The sequence below is a fragment of the Tripterygium wilfordii genome, chromosome 11, assembly GCF_013401445.1.
Source record: "Tripterygium wilfordii isolate XIE 37 chromosome 11, ASM1340144v1, whole genome shotgun sequence".
In the NCBI taxonomy this organism is placed as follows: Eukaryota; Viridiplantae; Streptophyta; class Magnoliopsida; order Celastrales; family Celastraceae; genus Tripterygium; species Tripterygium wilfordii.
The window spans coordinates 11,947,091-11,972,205 of record NC_052242.1 but is presented as its reverse complement, the minus strand read 5'-3'; the positions used below and the strand labels follow the sequence as shown (position 1 = coordinate 11,972,205).

The following is a 25,115-nucleotide window of genomic DNA, read 5'->3' as shown; positions in this document are numbered from 1 at the left end:
TTTCATTATAATATATGCAATAGACAGGCTGGGTCGTAAGCAAGGAGCCCAACCCATTAATTGTTGGACGTGGGTCAACCTATGGTCGAAAACGAGCCGGGGCTTGCTTATGAGTTATGAGACTACATTGAATTTCGATTTTCCACCCACCGCCAACTCTCTTTCGGACAACTTCACCGTGTGGCATGTACTAATGCACGTTGTGGATCGTTAGATCAAGATTTGGTCAAGGGTAGCCCAGTTTTGTGGAATAATAGATACCAACCAAGTACCAAATTAAAGTCAATATATTGAAAAGTCTTGAAGAATATATATTGAAAAGTCTTGAAGAATATAGACTGTAAAGGAATCAAATATGAGGTGTATGACAAGTGTGTGCTATACTAGAGATGATTTCTCTTTTAACGGAGAACAACACTATACAAATTTGCTCTTTAAACTTTGAATTATTATCATCATCATCCGAGCCTTTATCCCAAAAGTTAGGGGTTGCCTACATGAGTCTTTGAGAATATCACCAGAAAATCCATCACATGTATTTGTTTTTTCCATTCATTTCTATCATGGATCATACACTCATCCACACCTATAAAATTCATATAATTTCTTATTCTTTCAAGCCATATCTTTTTAGGTCTACCTCATCACCTCCTACTCTCTCCCATACAAATTCCCTCTTTCCTCCTTACCGCCACACCACTATCTCTACATTGAATATGTCCATACCATCTTAAATGATTTTCCTGTAACTAATCTTTAATAGGTGCTACTCCAACCTTAAATCTAATAATCTTATTTCATATCCTATATTTCCTAGTGTGACCACACATCCAACGAAGCATTCACATTTCTGTTACATACATTTTTTGGATATGGTTTCTCTTGATAGCCCAACACTCAGAATCATATATCATTGCAAGTCGAATAGCGGACCTATAGAATTTTCCTTTCAACTTTAAGGGAATTCTTCGATCGGATAAAACCCCGAATACACTCTTCCACTTACTCCACCCGTTCTTAATCCTATTAACTACATCATCACCTATGTCTCTATCTTCTTGAAAAATCGATCCAAGATATTTAAAAGCCTTACTTTTTGTTACTTCTCTCCCATCTAGTTCAATTGCTTGTTCGTTCCCTTGCCTACTCTTACTAGACTTACATTTCATATATTTTGTTTATTCCTACTTAGCTTAAATCCTTTAATCTCTAATGCTTGCCTCCATATTTCAAGTTTTGAGTTAACTCCCGATATTGTCTCATCCTTTAGAACTATATCATCCACAAACAATATATACCAAGGTACCTCACCTTGGATATGTCGTGTGAGTTCATTCATCACTCTAACGAACACGAATGGACTTAGTGTATACCCCTGATGTAATCCTATCGTGATGAGAAACTCCCTTGTAACTCCTCAATAGTCCTAACACATGCTACGGCTCCTTCATAGATATCCTTAATTATAGTGACATCGCTAATCGGGACTCCTCTCTCTTCTCTAAAATCCTCCACAGTACTTCCCTAGGCACCCTATCATATGCCTTCTCTTTGAATTTTGAATGTGAGATTAAATTTGGGCTGTCAGACTCATGCGTATAGAAGTTTCTCATCCGATGACAGGATAAATTAGATCAAAAGCCAGCGCATAACCACAAGAATATTACTCTAAATGAAAATAGAACTCAAAACCTTCCGTGCAGTCGAGATGAATTCATCGAGTTCGGGAAACCAAGTTGAACGTTGACATTGAAACCAAAAATATGTGGTTTCCTCTAAAATATATAAATCTAAATAGTAATTTTCCTCTTTTGAACATTTAACTTGGCAAATCAAGTAAAACTACCAACACCGTACAAAGGATCAAGAAATAAGAAGTATATAAATAATGGAAATACTATATATATATATAGACATATCATGGTGGATGGTGAGTAGGTGGTGTCAAGATTTGGGGTGTAAACTGAGACAGATACAACTCAAGCAGAGCTCGTTCTCTGGATTGCGCAGCCTCATCAACCGTGCCATCACCTGCCAACATGTTTTCAATATCTATACATCATGATGGGTTATTTTACCCTTCCACTCAATAGACTAATCTGTTGAGTGACTGTTGCTATGTTCATTCTAGGCACACAGAGAACTCAACAGAAGAAGAAAGAAATGGAGAAAGGTGAATACAGACATACATACCTGTGGGATAAAATTCAGCCCATGAGGGCATGTTGACATGATCAGCACATTGTTCGAACTGATCAGGACGTCGTATAATATTATTGTTGTTGTTGTTTTCATGGAAACCGTTCGTCGCGCTTTGATGACGGTCGTTGACAAGATTCAAGTTTTGTCCTTGAAGGAGACTACTGGAAGGAGGTTGTACCATTTGATCAGCAACGTCCTGTGTCGACCGATCGCTGAGAGAGAGCGAAAGGCGAAAGGAATTTCATATATAAGTAAAAGGAGATGATCAGGGAAGTTGAGTGACTAAGAACGTATTACCACATGAAATGGAAAACACACCTTAATAGGAGGCCATTGCAATCCAAAAAATTTAAGATTTGGACTTGTGGATCTCTTTGGGGTGGCCAATCCAATATTTTGTTTGGACTTTCTGTAACGAACCCACTTGCTTTTGCAGCCTCTGTTGTAATATGTGCCTAATTACATTGGCTTTGTATGATTAATTTAAATGAATGAATTAGTAAGACTACAAAATATAAATTACATCTACTTACCTGGGATGTTGATGGTAAATGAGCTATAGGTGAGTTGTACTTTTTCTCCAGAACTTTCTGTGTAATATACATATGAACTTTCATGAGTATATCATTAACTATATAGATTTAGATTTGGTTAGCGAAAATGATAAACATCGCAGTAGTTGGGATCCCAGTTATCGCAACTGTTGAGTTGGTCACACAAGATTGAAGTGATCTGTGAGCTCCACATGTCCCACATAATGTACATGAAAAATTATGAGCGTATAACTCAGCAGTTGGAATAACAAAGATATCAACTGCTACGATCTCTATCAGTTGGTTACTTAGGCCTTGTTTGTTACCTTGCGCTTGCACACATGTTTTAGAGTCTCTTGGAGTCTCTGCTCCAAGTGATCAGCCTCGCGCAATGTTTTGATTCGAGAAGCATCGCCCTCCAATATGCTAAAAGAAATGGAACAATCTATGTATACGTATAATGCTTGACAAGGATGTATGTTTTTTTTCGAATAAGTAGATTTAGGGTTTTAAGGAACTTTTTTTACCTCAGTTGTTTCTCCAAATCTTCAATTCGAGACTTGTATTTGAGGATTTGTTGCTGAAATTCCTAGATAAGATTGATGAAGTAATCAAGAAGCTAGACTAAGTTAGTTCAAGCAAAGCAAATCAATCATTCCAAATGAGAAAGGATCATCATCAAATATATGTACCTCGAGTTGCAAATTGGTGTTTACAGAAGTACCACTACTTTAAAATGAAGAAACAAAAGGAAAATCAGATGGATTAGAACAAGAAAAGATTAGAGAGAGAGAGAGAGAGATGTTGAGGCTTGTGAGGTGAAAGAAGAAGAATTTGAGACCTGCTGGATACTCGATTTTTCGTAGAGTCGGATTGAGTCATCATCATCTTACTAAGAGCTCTTTGTAGAAACTGCAATAAATCTACAACTTATAATAATTGGTTGCATATATATATATATATACGGTTCATTGATATCATATCCATATGGATGGAGATTGGAGAGAGCCCTTACCTCTTGCTTAGGTAGCCTTTACGGTCGCAATATAAAAACAAGAAGATGAAGAAGAAAGATCATCAACAAGAACAAAGAAAATTAAGTTTACAAATGTGAAATAATGAAATCAAATAATTACCGTCCTCGCTCATGCTCCGGAAGATTAACGTAACGGGCAAGAACATCTTCAATGCTTCAGCATGCAGAACATATAAAAGAAATTAAGAACAGAAGATGATATATGAATGTTTGTGATGATTGATCGAAGAGATGATTAATTACCTTTTATTGTTGCCAGAGAAGACAGTGAGTCTTCCAGAAGGGGAAAACATGAGGAGAGCCACATCAACATCGCATAAAACAGAAAGCTCGTATGCTTTCTTGATCAGTCCGTTTCTCCTCTTAGAGAAAGTGACCTGCCTATTTGTTGTGTTCTCTATCCTCTTTATCTGAAGCTTCACTCTCCCCATCTCTCTCGCTCCTGTTTCTTTCAAAAGAGGAATGAATGAATGAATGTATGTATATAAAGATGAGATCGGTCACGGTTATAGAAGCAGTAATGAAGAAGAAATATATTTTTGTCGCTGTCAGGCCATTTGAACACTGGATGACGAGTGATACAGAGAGAAATGGGTTTGTATAACAAGTCACATGTCCACGCATAGGGATCTGGAAAATTATTGATTGTAGTCTTGTGTTTCTGTTGGTCATAATGTTGGATAAGACAATGAGTGTGAGAGTGAGGGAATATTTGACAGACTGAATTCTCTGTAGTTTATGTGTCCGGTGGTTTTTGTGTTGGGTGTTGAATTAAGCCATAAATAATATTAATATATAGAAAAATTTTAATGAGTCCATACTACATAAGAATGAAAAAAAAGTGCATTAGAACATGAAAAAGATATGTATTTGAAGTTTAGAAAAATAGGCGAGAGAATGTCCATCACATACGAAATAATACTCTAGTCAATCCTTAACAAGTTCTCTTACGCTTTGTTTGGATTGTAAAATGAATAGTAGAGTTATTGGAGGGAGAGTTAAGTGGGGGTCATGAGAGGGGGATTACCTTGACTCGCCTTTACTTGAATAGGAGGTAGAGTAAAGGAGATCGAATTAACTTGAAATGAATGAAAAAAAATTTATGCATGATTTTGAAAATTATAAACAAATCTTACAAACTTCCAAATTGAAAGGTTACAAAATATAAAATTGAAGAGTTAAGTAAAGAAAAAAGTTATCTCCACTTAACTCTCCATCTTACAATTCAAGCAAGGTGGAGTTACTCCACCCTTCTTAACCCTCATCACTTAACTCTCTAAAACATCAATCCAAGCAAGCCTTAAGGCATCTGTTAACACTACGTTAATACATAATTAATAATATTTATTTTTTGGAGGAATCATTGGAAAGAAACAATTTTTACTTTTTAATTATATGAAGCTGCTCGTGAGGGCAAGAAATGAATTTTGTTGATCTTTTTCAGTGGTATGCAACGTGTCTTTATTTTATGCAACGTGTCCTTTATTTCTAGTTTTCATCATAAACCTTTTTGTTTTGTCCCTCTACGAGCACAATCTGACCGACGAATGGCCACTTCTGCCCAAACAACTACTTATGTAGTACGTTCAGTGAAAGGTTTATATTTCGAGTTTAGTGACCACTCTTATTTTGTACAAGGAACAAAGTAATCCTTACAAATTTTTTTTTCCTGCTGAATTCACCATTCAATCTCACAAAAAAAATTGTAATTAGATTTTGCAGTTACTGTGAGTCTCCGGTATTGGGATTTTCCAATGGTGTGTGTTGGGATTGAGTATGGAGTTTGTTTTTGTGCGTAATGACCCAACCTGAGAAAATTGTTGCGAATCTTATGAGTGAATTTTCCGGAGACTAACTCCGTGGAGCAGAGTTGAGGGCCGATAAGCCTGAACTAGAATGCTCATGGATATCCTCCTTTTTGGGGGTCGGGGGAAAATTTTTGGGGGCCTTTAATATAATTTTTGGCTTAGTTGTTAAGTGTAGGGTTAGGTTTTATAAGTGTGATTATAACCATGCAACCATATCTTGTATTCTTTCTTCGAAATAGTGAAAATTCTCTACAACTCCATAGACACAATTGATCGAACCACGTAAACTTTTGTGTCTTGTTTGTTGATGTTTTATTTTTTGCTTATTTTCTGTTGTTGATTTCGTTCCCAACAGCTTGGACCGAGCTCCTCGAGGTTAATGGAAATATGGAATAAGCTCTGTCTGTAGAGCAGGATGAAGTGAGAGATGAAGAAAACAAAAGGGGCTGTCCTTTAATTTATGGGTACTCTCCGAAGCCTGAGCTTAGCAGTGAAGAAACTGATTGGAGTGCATCAAGTTTCTTGATAGTTACATCGTACAGCCCGTACGGTACTATATTTATTATTGATCAAGGATTGCTGTATTTCAATACCATGGAACACAATCTCTTCAATTATTTCTTGTTTGTTGGTTAGGGTTTCTATTTATTGGTCGAACAAGGGTTCGAGCTGGATCCGATTGAGATGGGAAGCTCAGGCTAGTAGTTTTATACTGCAAATGGTTATATTATTAAAAGTACTTTTCTGTACAATACTAACTTGTAAACCCTGCTTCTAGGGCTCGGCATCGGGAAGGACAAAGCCGGCCCGACTTTTTTAGGCCCAAGCCTGACCTGGACCCAAGCCCGATATTGATCATCGGACCGGGCCTGATTGGGAAAATGCAGCCCAAGCCCGGTCCGGGCCCATAAAACTTGGGCCTTAGGGTCGGGTTCGGGCCTTGACTATTTTTTTTAAAAAAAATTTGATTGTTTTTTTTACCCTTTTTAAAGGATATATATGTGTGCTATATAGATATATGTATATAAATATGTATATATATGTAGATATATATGTGTGACATGTATATATGTGTGCTATATAGATATACTAGGTCAGTGCCGCGCCTTGCGGCGGGACTGATCGTGAGAGGTGACAAAAATTATCCTTAAATTGTGTTGGAGTAGTTGGGTATAAGTACTACTGACACGTATGAACGGTCATAAGAGTCGAAACTTAAAACAGTCTGCAAAAACTAAGGATTACAGTTCATCTGCTCCCGATTGCAAAACCTATAAACAGGAGTTACAAATTTTTCTGTTCAAAATTCATGTAACAAAGGGGAGGGAAAACATGCTCTCTAGAATGGATGTATGTTATGTTTCTTTGTGATGGAGCTTCATTACAATGGAAACACATATCAATGTGACTGCTCCTTTCTTGAGTCTTAATATTCACTGGCTGATCAGTCACGATATGGTGTGGAGGACTAATTCTATGCTTAAATTCAAGTGATGACATCTTTCTACAACTGGGTTTGGCTCTTATTTGCAAGGAATTAACCCACCACTTGTTTTCTTCTTCTGATATATTTTTTCTTGTTTAGCAGCAGCAGCAGAACTTCTTGTTGACAGGATCAAAAGTTGTAAGAAATTGACAGCAACCATCAAGCATGAAGCAAAATTAGTATTTTGCTTTATAAAAATTAGTATAAGTTATTCTCTCTCAAAAAGCAATTATATAAATGATATTTGATCATTATTCTTCATTGACTCCACCCTAAGACACAGGAACCATTACTCGAAAGTGAGTGGTACATAAGCAACCTTGGGATTAAATACTACTAAATAACATAGGTACTAAACACCCATATATGCATACTGATGAAAACATGGGGAAAGTTATATCTGCACGAAATTAGAAATTCACAATTACCTAAACAGCAGATTATCAGCTTCCTTTGTATCTTCCATTGTTACATCAGCAGCTTTATATATGAATGACATTATGAGCAGAATTTTTAATTATTTTTCACATCATTAAAAATGTAAAATAGTTTTTTTATATCACTTGTCAGTCTATCAATAAAGCACTGAAACATGGAAAAAAAGCCTTCTCGGATTTACAAAAGGGCAATGAGTAGTAATTTTAGCGAGCGATAAGTATAAATCCATTCTAGAGTGCTCACGATGTCAGCTTATAATCAAAGTAGAGATGAGAAATTAAAAATGACGAAAAACACAGCTTCTATGTTCTCGGTATATAAACCCATTCCATATAAATTACGGGAATTATTTGCTTCACAACATTCCCTTGTTATTTTTAAGGCTGCAACTGCAATATGTTGTAATGATGTGACAGTTTACTCTGGATACTACAATACCATAAGCACGATAGCTCACCTTTGATCCTAACACAGGCGCTCAAAATTTTGGCCACAGCCACGACATTGCATATCTGCATGCAGAGACAGACACCAGAATTATGTTCCAGATATTCTTATTTTGCTTCACATCATATGATAAAAAATTTTCGCCACAACCACGACATTGCATATCTATATGCAGAGACAGACACCAGAATTATGTTCCAGATATTCTTATTTTGCTTCACATTCTTAAGAAAATTCAGCAGAAAAATAATGAGGGTTAGGCATTACTTCTCATAGCTGTTGAATCGTAGCCATTGCCAAGCAATGCCCTTGCAGCATTGTCAAGTGTTATCATGTCCACCTAATCAAAAGAATATGTATATGAGCAAAACAAAAATAATGGATTATTGTATAATCCATTGTGGAATTAAACAAAAATGCACATTTACATCTGAACAAATGAAATGCTTCATAAAGTTCTGAGAGAGAAGGCACAATGATTTTTCTCTTGTTTTCTATCCAAACAAACAGTCATAAAGTAAATCAAAATCGAAAATTCTAAATATTAAGTCCAGTTTGTGCTTATCAATTTAATCTGGTAGTGAGTTTTCATTAAAAAACCTAGAAAACTCTATGCATTGTTAAGTAAACAATTTGGTGAGCTAAAATGTTAGAGCAAAAAACATAAGCTTATCATGTCCACTGCATCTTGCAGCTTATCCTAAAACCAATAATTAGTATAAGCATTAACAACCTTGAATGCATTTTGCATTGGCAGCAAAGGGAACAAATCCTTTCCTCCCCTCACAATTTACTGCAATTAGATAAGAATATCATTAACCAATACACATAATAAAAGAGGAAAATATTTTAGACATAGCTCTGTGGTTCTACATAGAATAGTCATAACAAATTTCACTACAAAACCAATTGAAAGCCCCACCATCAAAGAGCTGTAAAAAAAACTTGGAAAACAAACATACCATAGTTTTGACTTTTGCTTAGCAGAGGTTCATGGTAAGTTTCCCTTTTGCGTCCTGTGACTGTGCATGGAAATGGTAGTGTTGGATGAAGGATAATTGGTTACCTTATTCTTACAATATTAGAATCATCAGGCAATCTATAAAAAGTCATAATAAGTGATACCAATTGAAAGCCCCACCATCAAAGCAAGTGTGTGAAATCCAACATTGGTTACTAAGAGCATGTTTTATCAGCCCAGTTCAAAATCAAAACAATACACTGCATACAGACAAACACAGAAGGGCATATAACCATATCAATTCTATCCCATCCCCAAGGGAAAGTATGGATTTTCATATTTGAATTGGCTACAACAGGTTATAGAGAAAATTGAAATAAAATAAAACAATGTATCATCTCCCTTACCCGACAAAAGTTCCTAAACCAAATTAAGTTCACTCCCATTTGTGGAGTTCAAAAGGCTAGAATCACAGGCCCCACAAAATTCAAGATTTATTTGCCGCAAAGAAATACTTACTTTTTGTGGAATAGAGTCATCCATGCTAACAAAGTACTGGCTGTAAAAAAAGATAGAAAACAAAGACATGAACATGGTCACCAAAGTTTAACGACCAACTTAATTCCAAGATCTGATGCAGCATGCAAAGAAACAAAAGAAAGACAAAGAACACCAATAACTAACTCATGAAGATGCATTTACCTGTATTAATGTCTAATGCAAATAATCAGACCACCAACCAAAAGGTCCAAAAGAGAAACCTGAAAAGAAACTTACATAGAAAATGAAAATTAAATATAGATAGAGAAACTTTGTTCCTAATTACCATTCTAGAATGGATTGAAGGAAAGTATCTGTAACAGTTAGGAAGGAATATAGGATCCAATATGCAAGTCACTGGTCATAGTCCACCCTTGAATGACTATTGCCACCACTGATGCATACCTAAATCACCCAAAAAATACATTATCAATTTAGCATAACAATGTAAAGAACCGATGGGACAAACAATTACTTACAATGGGTACAACAACATCAACACTGGCCTACAATTATTGATAATTTTCAATAAATCAAATTAGCATAAATGCGGAACCAGTGTAGTGACATGAAGGTAAAATTGGGTACTGGAAAAAAACCCCAATGCTAGGAAAGCCTATAAACTCAGTCCATACCAGGTATAACTATTTACATAAATACTCACCAGAGAAAGGCATAGATCTAGTACTCCCATGCTTGAGTTCTGGCCCTAGCAAATTTTACATTTAGGAAATCCCTTTTAATGAGTAGTCTGTATTCAAATCAAATCATATACCTTATAGCAGTGATCAAAGAAGATATATTCTTGCTTATGGTGTTGGTAGAAAATGCTGCATTCCAAATCGGAAAATGCAGCAGTTAGTCTCAGGTGAAACGCGCACAAACAAAAAGAAAATGAAGGCCACAACAATAGGAGAGAGGCAAAATATTTAGTCTACTTATTTATTACACAACATGACAGCATAAACCAAGTGTTTCTCTCCTTCTCTGTCCGCAAAAACAATATTCACAACAATTGCAGCCATTGATGAAAAAAGAAAAGACCCAAAAAGAAGGGAGCTTTGGGCTTTACCAGTGAGAGTTCTGATATTGGCTCTTGTTTTCTCTAATCAAACTCCATGTCAGCGCTCCAAAGCTGAGCAGAGCTCATTCAGTTCTTTTGATCCAACTTCACCAAAATTACCCTTCCATCTTCACCTGGTTTACTTTTCAATGGCCGAACCTCCTCAATCAAAGGAGGAGATAAATAAAAATGAAATATCAACAATCTGACTATTAATTCAATGAGCAATAACTTCAAAATCTCAATCCACACCATCAAGACTAACGCAAGTTCGCATTTTAATTGTAAAATCAAATTCATAGAATTCTTCATGGAAAGAAAAACACCACGCACCAGAATTCGTAGTAGCTACAAAATCAACCAAAAAAAAAGCATAAAATCTTGAAGATCTCATTGAGATTGTGGTAACAGAGGATAAAATCCTATGTTTTCTAAATTGTTAGGTTTTGCCATACCAATTGTTAGGTATTAACACACGGATGGTTGACACCGCACAGATTCAGTGTTACGGGGATAAATAAAACAGAGGGCATTAAGCGAAATTAAACATGGAAAAAACTTAAAAAAATATCACCTCAGTCGTCAGAGTTGGAGTGTAGATTGAAGAAGAACAGATAAAAGACCAAACACCAAACCCATCAAAGCAAAAAGTGAACCTGTAGGTAAAAGAACAACTGCACAAATCCAGTGTTTTTTCTTGACCAGCAGAAACAAAGCACGATAAACCAACAGAAAGAGCTAACAAAATCAAAGTAACGGAGTACACCACAGTATACCTAAATCGAAGAACCCAGGCATGCAAAATACTCTTTTCATCGTCTGAAAATTTAGAGATAGAAAACAAATTGCTAGAATAGGGAAATAAACTCCAAACAACAAAAAAATTATAACGAACGAAATTCACTAAATCAAAATTAAATGAGAAGTATGAAAAGTAGAAGTGTCGAAACACACCCAAATCACCTGTAACGGCGGAAGAATCGGAGCAAGTATTGAGAGCAAAATAATCGAAATCCACCCCAATAACCCGTTGCAAGCAGGATTCGAGAAATTGAGAGCGATTGTGGACAGAGGTAAAACCGAATGAGGCTGACCGGGAAGATGCATGAACGGGAAAAAGGTATTTTGTGATTTGGCATATTCTCGAACAACGGAAATTGCAGGTCACATAGAATCAACGAAAGAAAGCAGAGGCAAAACCGAAGAAAGACAAAAGTTGGGATTGAAATCGTGAAACGTGAACATGAAGAAAGAGAAGACGGAGCTCGTGATTTAAGGTGCATGTATCGTCGTGTACGACCTGGATGAAAGGAGAGTGATAGGAATCCAACGGTCCGTATGAAAATGAAAACATCCACACACGCGAGAGTATGAAAAAAGAAGAGAACTCGCCGGGAGAAGACCCCAAAAAACTGAAGAATAGAATAAAGTAATGATTTATATAAATATGTATATATATGTACATAAATATGTATATATATGTAGATATATATGTGTGACATGTATATACATGTAGAACATATATACACACACATATACACACATGCAGAAGTCGGCAGAACATATACACACACACATATATACACATGCAGAACATATACACACACATGCAGAACATATATACACACATAACATATATAAATATATATATACACAAACACACACAAACATATATATATACATATACATGCAGAACATTGATTGGGCCTCCGGATGGGCTTCGGGCTAGGGTAGGGCAAAAATTGACCTGAGGTGTCGGGCTTCGGGCCGGGCTTGGCCCCAAAAATGGAGCCCAGGCCCGCCCAAGGCATTGGGCCGGCCAGGCTTTGGCTTAAGGGCCAAATGGTGACCCCTACCTGCTTCTCCAGGCGAGCGAAATATATGTACCTGTAATGCCAAAATCTGCGAGCTCCACTGGTGCCGTCCATCCTAACGAACCCGTTACTTGGTAACTTGTCTATGTGTGAATCATGTGCTAGGTAGTATTATTGTAGATGTTTGTTTAAGGGATTGTATGTGCAATTAGCATTATTTTGTATGTTGGGGAAATTGCCCCAGATCCTCCTTAACATAAATATCACCCGTCAATAGAGAAAATTAAACTTGAGAATAGAAACACAATCACAACAACACAAACACAATTTACATGGAAAATTCCAAAAAAATAAAACATCATTGTTAAAAGACAATCATAAAAACTTTCACTATATAACAAATTTCATAAGCCCTACTCGAGAACCTATTTTCTAACACTCTTTACATTTTGAAATCTCTCACAATTCCATACCAAGATCCCAATTACACAAAGAGATACACCATAAAATTTCCCCACCTTGTTATCTCTTACTAGGTCTGGCCGTCTCTCTAACCCATGTTTAGAGAAAACAAAACAATGGGAACTTAAATTACAAACCTAGAAAAAAGTTCTATTTATAAACCATGCATGTGGATCGGTTTACCGGTATCCAACTTGCGCCAATTTTCCATTAGCATCAAACGTGCACAATTATACCATCATGTAGTGTCCTATTTTGTGCCAACCTCTACTAGCCACTTAGCTCAAAAACTCTCATCCACTCACAACCACACTTGGACCCACACGAATTAACACACTTTCAAGTTTGTCACGGCACAAATTCAATCCGAACTCCCTTGTGTTTTTGCTTTTGACCAGTACTAAAATTGTAGTCTTCAATGGGAAGCAGGGTTTTCTTTGGTCAATAATGACAATGAGTGTGAATGTTGCGTCGAAGACATATGATCTAACTAAGGCTACCCATTTGTGCTCAACATTGAATGGATCATGCCAGCTGAAAAATGAAAAATACTCTTTAACTAACGCCTACTTGTTTCTTTAATGCTTTTTTTCATCAGCCAATCTGCTTTGTTTGCAAAATTAAAACTTGTCAATGAATCAATTGTCAATGGCATGATGTTTCCTTTGTGGCCCACGTGTTCATAATATTGGGGGGAAAAAAAACACAATGAGAACCAGAAATAAGGTACAAGAACGCGAGCTAAGGCCCCCCGCACTGGAAGTCACTACGGTAGTCCTGCAGTTTTAATTAGGGTCGTCCATTGTGTTTACCACAGTGAGACCCAGTCTGTTTTTAACTTTGCTAATAAGATTGGATGGTGACGATTGCCACTACAAAAAACTGCAGATTATTTTACTACAGATATCCTCAACTTCAAAAACACGCACCACCGTACTGTTATCCCACGATTTTTACGAGTGATATAGAATTTATAAGAAAAGAAAAGACTTATGTTTCTTCGTACTTGTAGACCCGTGAGACATGCATTCAATAAATTTTTCCATGCCTTGGTGACTGGTTAGATAGAGAGAAAGTTGAGGCATGCGTATGGATAAGGGAAGACTTTGTTGTCTTATCTCTTGTATGATTTGTCTTCGTCTTCAATTGGAGTGAGTGAAGACGAACACATAAATATGACTAGAATCCCCACCCCAAACCATATTAAATCATGAAATTTTTTTCTCAAAAATGATGTATTAAAGTTTTAAAAAGTTAGGATTTAGTGTTTAAGGTTTATGGTTTAGTAAATAATAAGCTTTGATTGGGATGATGAAGTTGCAAATGTGGGAGGTCTCAAATTCAACTCCCACCATAACATGTTTTATGGAGTTAACTCTCCTTTGTGGACTTCGATCTCATTCTCCCCGTATGATTTTTGCCCGATCTTATCTTACGTGGGTTGATGCTCTCGCTTAAAAAAAATAGTTTGTGATAACATTTTTTAAACCATGATTGAACATGATTTTGAAGGGAATTGTAACAAATTCTACCTAAATATCTATTCTATGTAACCCAATAATACACGTTTACTTGGTCAGTTGGTCTATCATACACAGCTCCGTATTGGTTACAGAGCTTAGATAACGACCGACTTAAAACTGAAAAATGCATCTACCCTGAAACCCATTTGAGTGCAATTGAAGCCAATTCTTCTTCTTCTATGATTGTTGTACAAAAACAAGATACTGGGCGTAATATTTCATGTTAAGGCACGTTTTTGTGCCTATCCAAGGCTTTATATTCGCATCCAAGGGCCGTATTTGGCCGGGATAGCCGGATCAAGATTCATGCTCCATATGCATGGCTGTACTGTCTTTGTCTGTCTGGGCTAGGTAGGATCCCATGTTTCGACTTTTAGCTTCTTGTCTTGGCTAGCGCTTTCAAAGAACTCCATTTGCCAATTGTTACGGTAAACCGCTCCTGCTTATATACATCAGCATATGAGGTTTGCGTCCATACTTTTCTCAAGACAACAGTACATACATGTGGCTAGTCAATGCCAATCCTTCAAATGTTCAAGTCTGCTTTCCTTGAATACAGAATTGGCATTCCCAGAGGTCTATCCATGGAGGCCTCAATCTACAGCTTCTTTATGCTCTTCATCTTCCTTTATTTCTTTACAAAGTTGTTTCTTCAGTACAACAAAAACCTCCCACCAAGTCCTGGTGTCTCTCTACCCATCATAGGGCATCTTTACCTATTGAAGAAACCCCTCCATCGAACTCTTGCAGATCTTTCTAAGCGATATGGTCCGGTGCTATTCCTCCAGTTTGGTTCACGACCTGTCATCCTTGTGTCTTCTCCTTCTGCTGCAGAGGAATGTTTTACCAAAAACGACACAATTTTCGCCAACCGCCCAAAATTACTTGGCGGAAAACACTTTGGTTACAACTACACCAACGTTCTTTGGGCACCATACGGCCAACACTGGCGCAACTTAAGGCGCATAGCTTCCCTTGAACTCTTGTCAACGCATCGTGTGCAGATGTTTTCTGGAATTCGTATCCAGGAAGTCAGGTCATTAGTTCACAGGCTTTTTGGAGGTACAAAGGGTGGTGAATTTCAGACCGTGGAAATGAAGTCGATGTTTTTTGAGCTCACACTGAATTTTATGATGAGAATGGTTTGTGGTGAGAATCAAGCAAGTGCAGAGGACGCCAAGAGGTTGATAGAAATTGTGAAAGAGACGTTTGAGTTAAGTGGGACTACGAATTTCAGTGACTTTGTTCCAGTCTTGAAGTGGATTGGGACAAATAGTATTGAGAAGAGAATGGTGAGTTTGCAGAAGAAAAGGGACCTGTTTACCCAGGAATTGATTGAAGAGCTCAGAAGAAAAAAGAACAGTACAGCTAAGACCATGATTGATGTCCTGTTATCACAGCAGGAGATTGAACCTGATTACTACACAGATGAAATCATCAGAGGCATGGTGCTGGTGAGTCCACTACTCTATATCACAACTAGAGATAATCGAAAAAAGATTCAGTTCTCAAATAACCATGATTATTGCTTAAATTAGCGATGCCACCAGTGAGGACTTTAATCGAATACCTGATATGCGATGCAATTTCATCCCCAAATACAGCCAGACAGAAAACTAATACCCTTACCAACAACCCATTTAGGTCAACAACAACATTGATGCCAGCATTTGAGATTTTGCTCCATGAAGTGAACTGTTTGACTTTGTATTCACAGGGGATGTTATCAGCTGGTACAGACACTTCCGCTGGAACGATGGAGTGGGCTTTCTCGCTTCTTCTAAACAATCCAGAGGCTCTTGTCAAAGCACAGTCTGAACTTGACAATCACATTGGACCAAACCGACTGATTGACGAATCTGATCTACCCAAACTACCATATCTCCATGGCATCATCAAGGAGACCCTCCGTATGTACCCAGCTGGCCCACTTCTGGTCCCCCATGCCTCATCAGAAGATTGCACAGTTGGAGGTTTCCGAGTTCCCCGAGGCACGATTCTATTCGTAAACGCGTGGGCAATACAAAATGACCCCAAGTTCTGGGAAGAACCCAGAAAGTTCAAGCCTGAGAGGCATCAAGGGGGCAAAGATGGGTTCACGTTGTTGACATTTGGAGCTGGAAGGAGAGGGTGTTTAGGGGAGGGCTTGGCAATGAAGATGATTGGGCTGGCATTGGGATCGCTGATTCAATGCTTTGACTGGGTCAGAGTTGGTGAGGAGATGGTGGATATGACTGAAGGGCCTGGGCTTTCCATGCCCAAGGTGCAGCCCTTGCTGGCAAAGTATAGGCCGCGCCTAAGCCCAAATATGATCAGCCTCCTATCTGAACTCTGAAGAAAACCAGCTTTTTTTTTTTTTTTTTTTCCCCTTTTTCCGGAGGACAATGTTTTATTTGCAAAGAATTATGTTTGGGACCTCCAATATGTGACCCTCCATCTAATATGTAGTATTGGATATTAAGTGGACTTTATGTGTGTTTATAATTATAATCAATATTTAGTTCATATGCAACATAGATTTAGGGTAAAATGGGGATCTTACTTTTGGATCTAACACTACTCATTTTCAAATCAATGACGTCACGGGGTGGCGTAAATTCGATTCTGGGTAGGTTTTAGGTAGGATAAGAGCATGTGCTTATGAAAATATTTATATGTCCGGACCTTAACCCGGATTGAATTTCTGAGGTACTTTATTGATCAAACCCAAATTGGTTTAAATTCGAACAATTAAATCGGACAATAATCTAATCCGGGTTAGGGTCCAGACAAGTAAATCAAACAAGATTTTTGTGGTTGGACTCTAATCCTATTTTAAATCGAATAAAAAATTTGTGTTTGGACCCAGATTTTAGACATATTTTTGCCCAAACATAGTTTAATCCGGGTCGGACAAATTCTGTCATCCGAATCGGACAGAATTTTGCCACCCCTAAGTAAATTGACTAAGACTTTGGCCTTTTTTCTTTTTTTCTTTTTAAGTTTGAGAATGGATTGATATTTGTTGCTCTACGATATTAAAGATAAATTTTGAGGGAAAAAAGACATCTAAAATTTAATCATCCAAAATTTATTTTGTATCAATTTAGTCATATGTGAAGAATTTGCCAATTTCAGTTAATCAACTTGCTAATGTGGCAGGTTGACCATTAAATCGATTGTGATTAAATTGGCACAATTTTAACATTCTGTGTAAACCTGACTGGATCAGAATATCCCGAATTTGAACCTCTTGTAGACTAAAATTTATTTTTCCAACAAACTTCTCAACATCGCATCGAGCACTTGCTTGTAAATTTCTACTCTGGTATCAAACTTCTGCAGACATAGATTTCATCTCGATTGTAAACCGTAACTTTCTGCTTCGATACCAATTTGTTGTGCAGAAACAACTCAAGATGCTCTTGACAAAAAATAGCCCAAGATGTTCACGATAAGTAAAGAACTAATACGAAAAATTGAGAAATCAAAAAACAATATCAATTGCACGAAAGAGACAATGATTTTACATAATTTAATCATATTGCATACATCTGTGGATGGCGATGGTAAATTTTATTGAGGAACTCTCTCATATGAATTCTCTCTAAATATAAGGATTCATTCTCTTCCCAATAGGGTTTTCATAATGACAATATCTAAATGATGTACCGTGACTAAGGATTTCTCTTAGAAAATATCCATAAAAAAGTTCCACTAAAAGACTTTCCTAAATGTTAGGGCCATGTACAACAAACCACACCCTTCTTCGTGTCAACAAGTTGAGTTTTTTTTTTTTTTTTCCTTGTAAATGATAAATGAGAAGTGGTTTTTAAGGAGAAAATTGAAGGCGTATTTTATAATTGGGGATGGGAGACGTTACAGAAGTTTGGAAATGATAAAAGCCAAAAAAAAACACATATTTTTGTCCTCCGAAAACAGAGGTGTTCACGGTCAGTTTTTTTTTTTCCAATTTTTTGATATAAATTTAATTGATCAAACCATCGATTTTGTCTGTTTTTTGTCAGGCTTTTTTTTTATTCGGTTTGATTTTTGGTGTAGAGATTTGTGAATTTTTCTTTAAAAAAACTGACCAAATCAGTTTGGTTACGATTGGTTTCAGTCGTGGCGTTTTTTTGAACAGGCCTGCAGTAAACTCGAGAGACGTATGTACAAATCTGATTTATTTATTACTGGGAAGTACATTCTGCCCAAGATGCAAGAGAGAAGGACTTAATTATACAAATATGAAGAAGTAAAGACTATTTAACAGTAATCGACATTATTAGTCACTGAGAAGGATGCGTTTCACCGATTTCAATTCGCGAAGAGCGTCTTTCATGCTGATACGAGAATCAGGAGAATCCGCAGTGCAAGACAAGCCAACCCCAAAAATCTTGTTCATGCATTCATGCTGTATGTCTGGATCTTCCATGTGTTGCAAAATCTCAGGGTCAAGTGCTTGTAGTATTTTGTGCGGAAACACTGACCGCACCGACTCAATGAGATTCAGTTCACCCATGAAGCAATCATCGACCGGACTTTTCCCAGTAAATAGCTCCAGCAACATCACTCCGAAGCTGTACACATCTCCTGCCTTTGATGGTTTCTGCCCAATACCATATTCTGCAGAAAATCGCGGTAAACACACATTAATACAGGACAATATGCATAACATTTAAAGCACAACAGGTGTTCGTTGAAATGCCTCAACGCCCTGGATCATATTGTCATGATACTAACCTGGAGGTATGTAACCTATGGACCCCTTTAAGGCAAATGTGGAGCTTATAGAATGCTGATTGTTGGTTCTGTTCACCAGTAGCTTGGCTAGACCAAAGTCTCCTACCTTAGCAGTCATATCTTCGTCCAAAAGAATGTTGCTTGGCTTTAAATCACAATGCACCACAGGGACTTCAATGTCATCATGTAGGTAATTCAACACTGAAGCAACATCAATGACCACATTCAATCTCTCTGTCATGCTTAACCCATCTCCATTTGGTTTCGTTCTTTTGCCTCTCAGCCAGTCCTCCAAACTCCCATTACCAAGGAAGTCATACACTAGAGCAAGAAACTCATTGTTTTTAGAGTCCAAGCTTGAGCATGATGTGATCAATTTAACAAGATTTCTGTGCCTCACATTTCGCAAAGCCTCGCACTCTGCAACAAAGCTCTTCCAAGAGCCAGTAGTTTTGATGTCAAGGATCTTGATTGCTACAGCAATACCTTCTCCTAGATACCCTTTGTATACCGACCCAAAGCTGCCTTTTCCGACCAAATTTGCCTGGTTGAAATTGTCAGTTGCTCGACGAAGCTCGTGATATGAGACTGTTTGATGTTCAGCCTTTAGCAGATCAGAGGTTCCACAACTGTTTCTCTTGTGTTTTCTTACAAACACAAAGGACCCAACAATGATGCAAAGTGCAAATGCTATGATTGAGACTGTAATACAAACAATAAGCACCAAATTTCTATGACGTGGACTACTGTCACATCCCGAATATGAGCAGAGTTTTGGATTACCTTCCAATTTGACTTTAGAGAGATTTCTGAAAACTCCACCACTGGGAATTACACCTTCAAGGTTATTGAAAGAGAGGTTCACTGACTGAAGGGCTTGAAGATCTTGGAGGTCAGTAGGAATGGAGCCAGAAAGTTGGTTATAGGAGAGGTCTAGAACTTCCAAACCTTTCACTTCTCCTAAACTGTTTGGAATACGACCAGAGAGTTCATTCTTTGCCAAGAACAATCTCTCCAAACTCCTACAAGTTTTGATTGAGCTAGGAATATTACCAGACAAACGGTTGTTAGAGAGGTCAATGGTTACAATGTTGTCCAGGACACCAACTTGTTCGTTCAAAGGTCCAGATAATAAGTTCCTTGACAGATTCAAGATTTTGCTCAAGCTAGAGAGGCTTAAAACTTCTCTAGGTATGCTTCCATTGAGCCTATTATTGGACAAGTCCATAGAAATCAAATTGCCGAAGTTTCCAAAACTGGTGGGTATTTGACCAACCAATTGATTTCCTGATAAATCAATCTGGTTCACTTTTCCAAGGCTACCAAGAGAATCTGGAATAGTTCCGGAAAGTTGATTTCCAGCCAACCCCAACTCTTGTAGCTCTTTCAATTGGCCAATTTCGGGAGGGATTGAGCCGTTCATGGAGTTGTAGCTCACATTGAACAAAGCTATGCCAGTTAGTTGACCAATGGAGGCAGGTATGCGACCATAAATTCTATTATCTCCCATGTAAAATATTGAAAGAGATTTAGAAAGATTTCCGACAGATTCTGGAATGACACCTTCCAAGAGATTGCCGTCAATGGCCAGGAAGTGGAGACGAGTACTGTTTTTCAAAGAAGTGAGGAATTCGAGACCATTCTCGCCTGAGCTAACAATCCTGTTGAATCCAATATTATACATTGTCAGATATGGGAGATTCCCCAAACCCGGTGGCACAGTTCCCTCCAGAAAGTTGTGTGCCGTACGGATGACTTGTATGTTGGTCAGATTATGCAGAGACCCTGGGATGGTTCCTGTGAGTTTATTGAAGCAGAGAATGAATACCAAAAGATTTGGCAGTGTATCCCCAACGTTATATGGAATTTCCCCCCATAGTTGGTTTGATGCTAGAGCCAAACTAACTAGGGAAGTCATGTTGTAAAGGGAAGGAGGAATAGTGCCTGTGAGATTGTTGATGACAAGATTAAGCACTTGCAAGTTTCGAAGTTGGCTCAAGTCACTTGGTATCTCACCAGAGAGGAGATTAGTGCCTAAATTTAATCGTATGAGTGAGGAAACATTGGCAATGGAGGGTGGAATTGGACCTGAAAGCGAATTTTGTCCAAGATTTATGACCTGAAGCTTTGTGAGCTGGCTAAGGTCAGTAGGAAGTCGACCGGAAAGCTTATTCGCTGTTAAGTCCAGAACTGTGAGCTCAGCTAAGTTGCTTATGTTATGTGGCAGTGCACCAACAAAGCTATTGTAGCTCATGTTCAGGACTCGTAAGCGAAAAAGATTACCAATTTGGTCTGGAAATGATCCTGCAAGGCTATTACCTTGTACTTGAAGCGAATAAAGGAAGGAGAGATTACCGACATAGGGGCTAATGGAACCTGTGAGTCTCAACCCAGAAAGATCAAGACCTTCGACTCTGGTGCTGGAGTTGTCACAGAGAACTCCAGTCCAGTTACAGGGGAATGTGTTCTTGTCCCAAGAAAGTAGAGGATCTGAGGATCTGAACTCCAGTCCAGTTACAGGGGAATGTTATGGTGGGAGTTGAATTTGAGACCTCCCACATTTGCAACTTCATCATCCCAATCAAAGCTTATTTTTTACTAAACCATAAACCTTAAACACTAAATCCTAACTTTTTTAAACTTTAATACATCATTTTTGAGAAAAAAATTTCATGATTTAATATGGTTTGGGGTGGGGATTCTAGTCATATTTATGTGTTCGTCTTCACTCACTCCAATTGAAGACGAAGACAAATCATACAAGAGATAAGACAACAAAGTCTTCCCTTATCCATACGCATGCCTCAACTTTCTCTCTATCTAACCAGTCACCAAGGCATGGAAAAATTTATTGAATGCATGTCTCACGGGTCTACAAGTACGAAGAAACATAAGTCTTTTCTTTTCTTATAAATTCTATATCACTCGTAAAAATCGTGGGATAACAGTACGGTGGTGCGTGTTTTTGAAGTTGAGGATATCTGTAGTAAAATAATCTGCAGTTTTTTGTAGTTGCAATCGTCACCATCCAATCTTATTAGCAAAGTTAAAAACAGACTGGGTCTCACTGTGGTAAACACAATGGACGACCCTAATTAAAACTGCAGGACTACCGTAGTGACTTCCAGTGCGGGGGGCCTTAGCTCGCGTTCTTGTACCTTATTTCTGGTTCTCATTGTGTTTTTTTTCCCCCCAATATTATGAACACGTGGGCCACAAAGGAAACATCATGCCATTGACAATTGATTCATTGACAAGTTTTAATTTTGCAAACAAAGCAGATTGGCTGATGAAAAAAAGCATTAAAGAAACAAGTAGGCGTTAGTTAAAGAGTATTTTTCATTTTTCAGCTGGCATGATCCATTCAATGTCGAGCACAAATGGGTAGCCTTAGTTAGATCATATGTCTTCGACGCAACATTCACACTCATTGTCATTATTGACCAAAGAAAACCCTGCTTCCCATTGAAGACTACAATTTTAGTACTGGTCAAAAGCAAAAACACAAGGGAGTTCGGATTGAATTTGTGCCGTGACAAACTTGAAAGTGTGTTAATTCGTGTGGGTCCAAGTGTGGTTGTGAGTGGATGAGAGTTTTTGAGCTAAGTGGCTAGTAGAGGTTGGCACAAAATAGGACACTACATGATAGTATAATTGTGCACGTTTGATGCTAATGGAAAATTGGCGCAAGTTGGATACCGGTAAACCGATCCACATGCATGGTTTATAAATAGAACTTTTTTCTAGGTTTGTAATTTAAGTTCCCATTGTTTTGTTTTCTCTAAACATGGGTTAGAGAGACGGCCAGACCTAGTAAGAGATAACAAGGTGGGGAAATTTTATGGTGTATCTCTTTGTGTAATTGGGATCTTGGTATGGAATTGTGAGAGATTTCAAAATGTAAAGAGTGTTAGAAAATAGGTTCTGGAGTAGGGCTTATGAAATTTGTTATATAGTGAAAGTTTTTATGATTGTCTTTTAACAATGACGTTTTATTTTTTTGAAATTTTCCATGTAAATTGTGTTTGTGTTGTTGTGATTGTGTTTCTATTCTCAAGTTTAATTTTCTCTATTGACGGGTGATATTTATGTTAAGGAGGATCTGGGGCAATTTCCCCAACATACAAAATAATGCTAATTGCACATACAATCCCTTAAACAAACATCTACGATAATACTACCTACCACATGATTCACACATAGACAAGTTACCAAGTAACGGGTTCGTTAGGATGGACGGCAACAGTGGAGCTTGCAGATTTTGGCATTACAGGTACATATATTTCGCTCGCCTGGAGAAGCAGGTAGGGGTCACCATTTGGCCCTTAGATCAAAGCTTGGCCCGACCCAATGCCTTGGGCGGGCCTGGGCTCCATTTTTGGGGCCTAGCCCCGCCCGAAGCCCGACACCTCAGGTCAATTTTTACCCTACCCTAGCCTGAAGCCCATCCGGAGGCCCAATCAATGTACTGCATGTATATGTATATATATGTTTGTGTGTGTTTGTGTATATATATATTTATATATGTTATGTGTGTATATATGTTCTGCATGTGTGTATATGTGTTCTGCATGTGTATATATGTGTGTCAGTGTGTGTATATATGTTCTACATGTATATACATGTCACACATATATATCTACATATATATACATATTTATATACATATATCTATATAGCACACATATATACATGTCACACATATATATCTCTACATATATATACATATTTATATACATATATCTATATAGCACACATATATATCCTTTAAAAAAGGGTAAAAAAAACAATCAAATTTTTTTTAAAAAAATAGTCAAGGCCCGAACCCGACCCTAAGGCCCAAGTTTTATGGGCCCGGACCGGGCTTGGGCTGCATTTTCCCAATCAGGCCCGGTCCGATGATCAATATCGGGCTTGGGTCCAGGTCAGGCTTGGGTCTAAAAAAGTCGGGCCGGCTTTGTACTTCCCGATACCGAGCCCTAGAAGCAGGGTTTACAAGTTAGTATTGTACAGAAAAGTACTTTTAATAATATAACCATTTGCAGTTACAAAACTACTAGCCTGAGCTTCCCATCTCAATCGGATCCAGCTCGAACCCTTGTTCGACCAATAAATAGAAACCCTAACCAACAAACAAGAAATAATTGAAGAGATTGTGTTCCATGGTATTGAAATACAGCAATCTTTGATCAATAATAAATATAGTACCGTACGGGCTATAAGATGTAACTATCAAGAAACTTGATGCACTCCAATCAGTTTCTTCACTGCTAAGCTCAGGCTTCGGAGAGTACCCATAAATTAAGGGACAGCCCCTTTTGTTTTCTTCATCTCTCACTTCATCCTGCTCTACAGATAGAGCTTATTCCATATTTCCATTAACCTCGAGGAGCTCGGTCCAAGCTGTTGGGAACGAAATCAACAACAGAAAATAAGCAAAAAATAAAACATCAACAAACAAGACACAAAAGTTTACGTGGTTCGATCAATTGTGTCTATGGAATTGTAGAGAATTTTCACTATTTCAAAGAAAGAATACAAGATATGATTGCATGGTTATAATCACACTTATAAAACCTAACCCTACACTTAACAACTAAGCCAAAAATTATATTAAAGGCCCCCAAAAATTTTCCCCCGACACCCAAAAAGAAGGATATCCATGAGCATTCTAGTTCGGGCTTATCGGCCCTCAACTCCGCTCCACGGAGTTAGTCTCCGGAAAATTCACTCATAAGATTCGCAACAATTTTCTCAGGTTGGGTCATTACGCATAAAAACAAACTCCATACTCAATCCCAACACACACCATTGGAAAATCCCAATACCGGAGACTCACAGTAACTGCAAAATCTAATTACAATTTTTTTTGTGAGATTGAATGGTGAATTCAGCAGGAAAAAAAAATTTGTAAGGATTACTTTGTTCCTTGTACAAAATAAGAGTGGCCACTAAACTCGAAATGTAAACCTTTCACTGAACGTACTACATAAGTAGTTGTTTGGGCAGAAGTGGCCATTCGTCGGTCAGATTGTGCTCGTAGAGGGACAAAACAAAAAGGTTTATGATGAAAACTAGAA

At 37.8% G+C, this 25,115-nt stretch overlaps 4 protein-coding genes and 1 long non-coding RNA gene across 29 annotated transcripts; 1 reads left to right on the top strand and 4 right to left on the bottom strand.

Annotated features, from left to right (window-relative positions):
• Positions 1–1,843: 1,843 nt before the first annotated feature.
• On the bottom strand, positions 1,844–2,400 carry LOC120009202. Its single transcript, XM_038859671.1, has 2 exons — positions 2,194–2,400; positions 1,844–2,031 (listed from the first exon to the last, which is right to left on the bottom strand). Exons 1-2 carry the CDS (start codon positions 2,381–2,383, stop codon positions 1,919–1,921), a joined length of 303 nt encoding a protein of 100 aa, XP_038715599.1. The 5' UTR covers positions 2,384–2,400; the 3' UTR covers positions 1,844–1,918.
• A 95-nt stretch (positions 2,401–2,495) lies between these two features.
• On the bottom strand, positions 2,496–4,202 carry LOC120008808 (agamous-like MADS-box protein AGL104). Its single transcript, XM_038859174.1, has 9 exons — positions 4,015–4,202; positions 3,872–3,925; positions 3,751–3,766; positions 3,577–3,647; positions 3,428–3,461; positions 3,263–3,324; positions 3,062–3,161; positions 2,736–2,792; positions 2,496–2,657 (listed from the first exon to the last, which is right to left on the bottom strand). The coding sequence occupies exons 1-9, from the start codon at positions 4,200–4,202 to the stop codon at positions 2,496–2,498; spliced, it is 744 nt and encodes a 247-aa protein (XP_038715102.1).
• Positions 4,203–6,731: 2,529 nt separating this feature from the next.
• Positions 6,732–11,923, bottom strand: LOC120009200. 25 transcript variants are annotated; one of them, XR_005470640.1, is made up of 11 exons: positions 11,469–11,923; positions 11,291–11,333; positions 10,524–11,188; positions 10,227–10,281; positions 10,116–10,154; positions 9,614–9,856; positions 9,431–9,470; positions 8,913–8,972; positions 8,218–8,290; positions 7,961–8,015; positions 7,157–7,178 (listed from the first exon to the last, which is right to left on the bottom strand). It is a non-coding gene; the product is annotated as an uncharacterized LOC120009200 (long non-coding RNA). The 25 variants fall into 25 exon arrangements; XR_005470639.1 differs by having other exon boundaries at positions 10,524–11,170; XR_005470643.1 differs by having other exon boundaries at positions 11,478–11,923.
• Positions 11,924–14,327: 2,404 nt separating this feature from the next.
• LOC120009199 (cytochrome P450 81Q32-like) lies at positions 14,328–16,843 on the top strand. The gene is made up of 3 exons (XM_038859669.1): positions 14,328–15,767; positions 16,031–16,637; positions 16,707–16,843. The coding sequence occupies exons 1-3, from the start codon at positions 14,829–14,831 to the stop codon at positions 16,772–16,774; spliced, it is 1,614 nt and encodes a 537-aa protein (XP_038715597.1). The 5' UTR covers positions 14,328–14,828; the 3' UTR covers positions 16,775–16,843.
• Positions 16,844–18,459: 1,616 nt separating this feature from the next.
• LOC120008807 (putative receptor-like protein kinase At3g47110) lies at positions 18,460–25,054 on the bottom strand. The gene is made up of 7 exons (XM_038859173.1): positions 25,006–25,054; positions 24,821–24,888; positions 24,167–24,379; positions 23,248–23,327; positions 22,262–22,321; positions 19,036–21,533; positions 18,460–18,918 (listed from the first exon to the last, which is right to left on the bottom strand). The coding sequence occupies exons 1-7, from the start codon at positions 25,052–25,054 to the stop codon at positions 18,578–18,580; spliced, it is 3,309 nt and encodes a 1,102-aa protein (XP_038715101.1). The 3' UTR covers positions 18,460–18,577.
• Between the last annotated feature and the right edge of the window lie 61 nt (positions 25,055–25,115).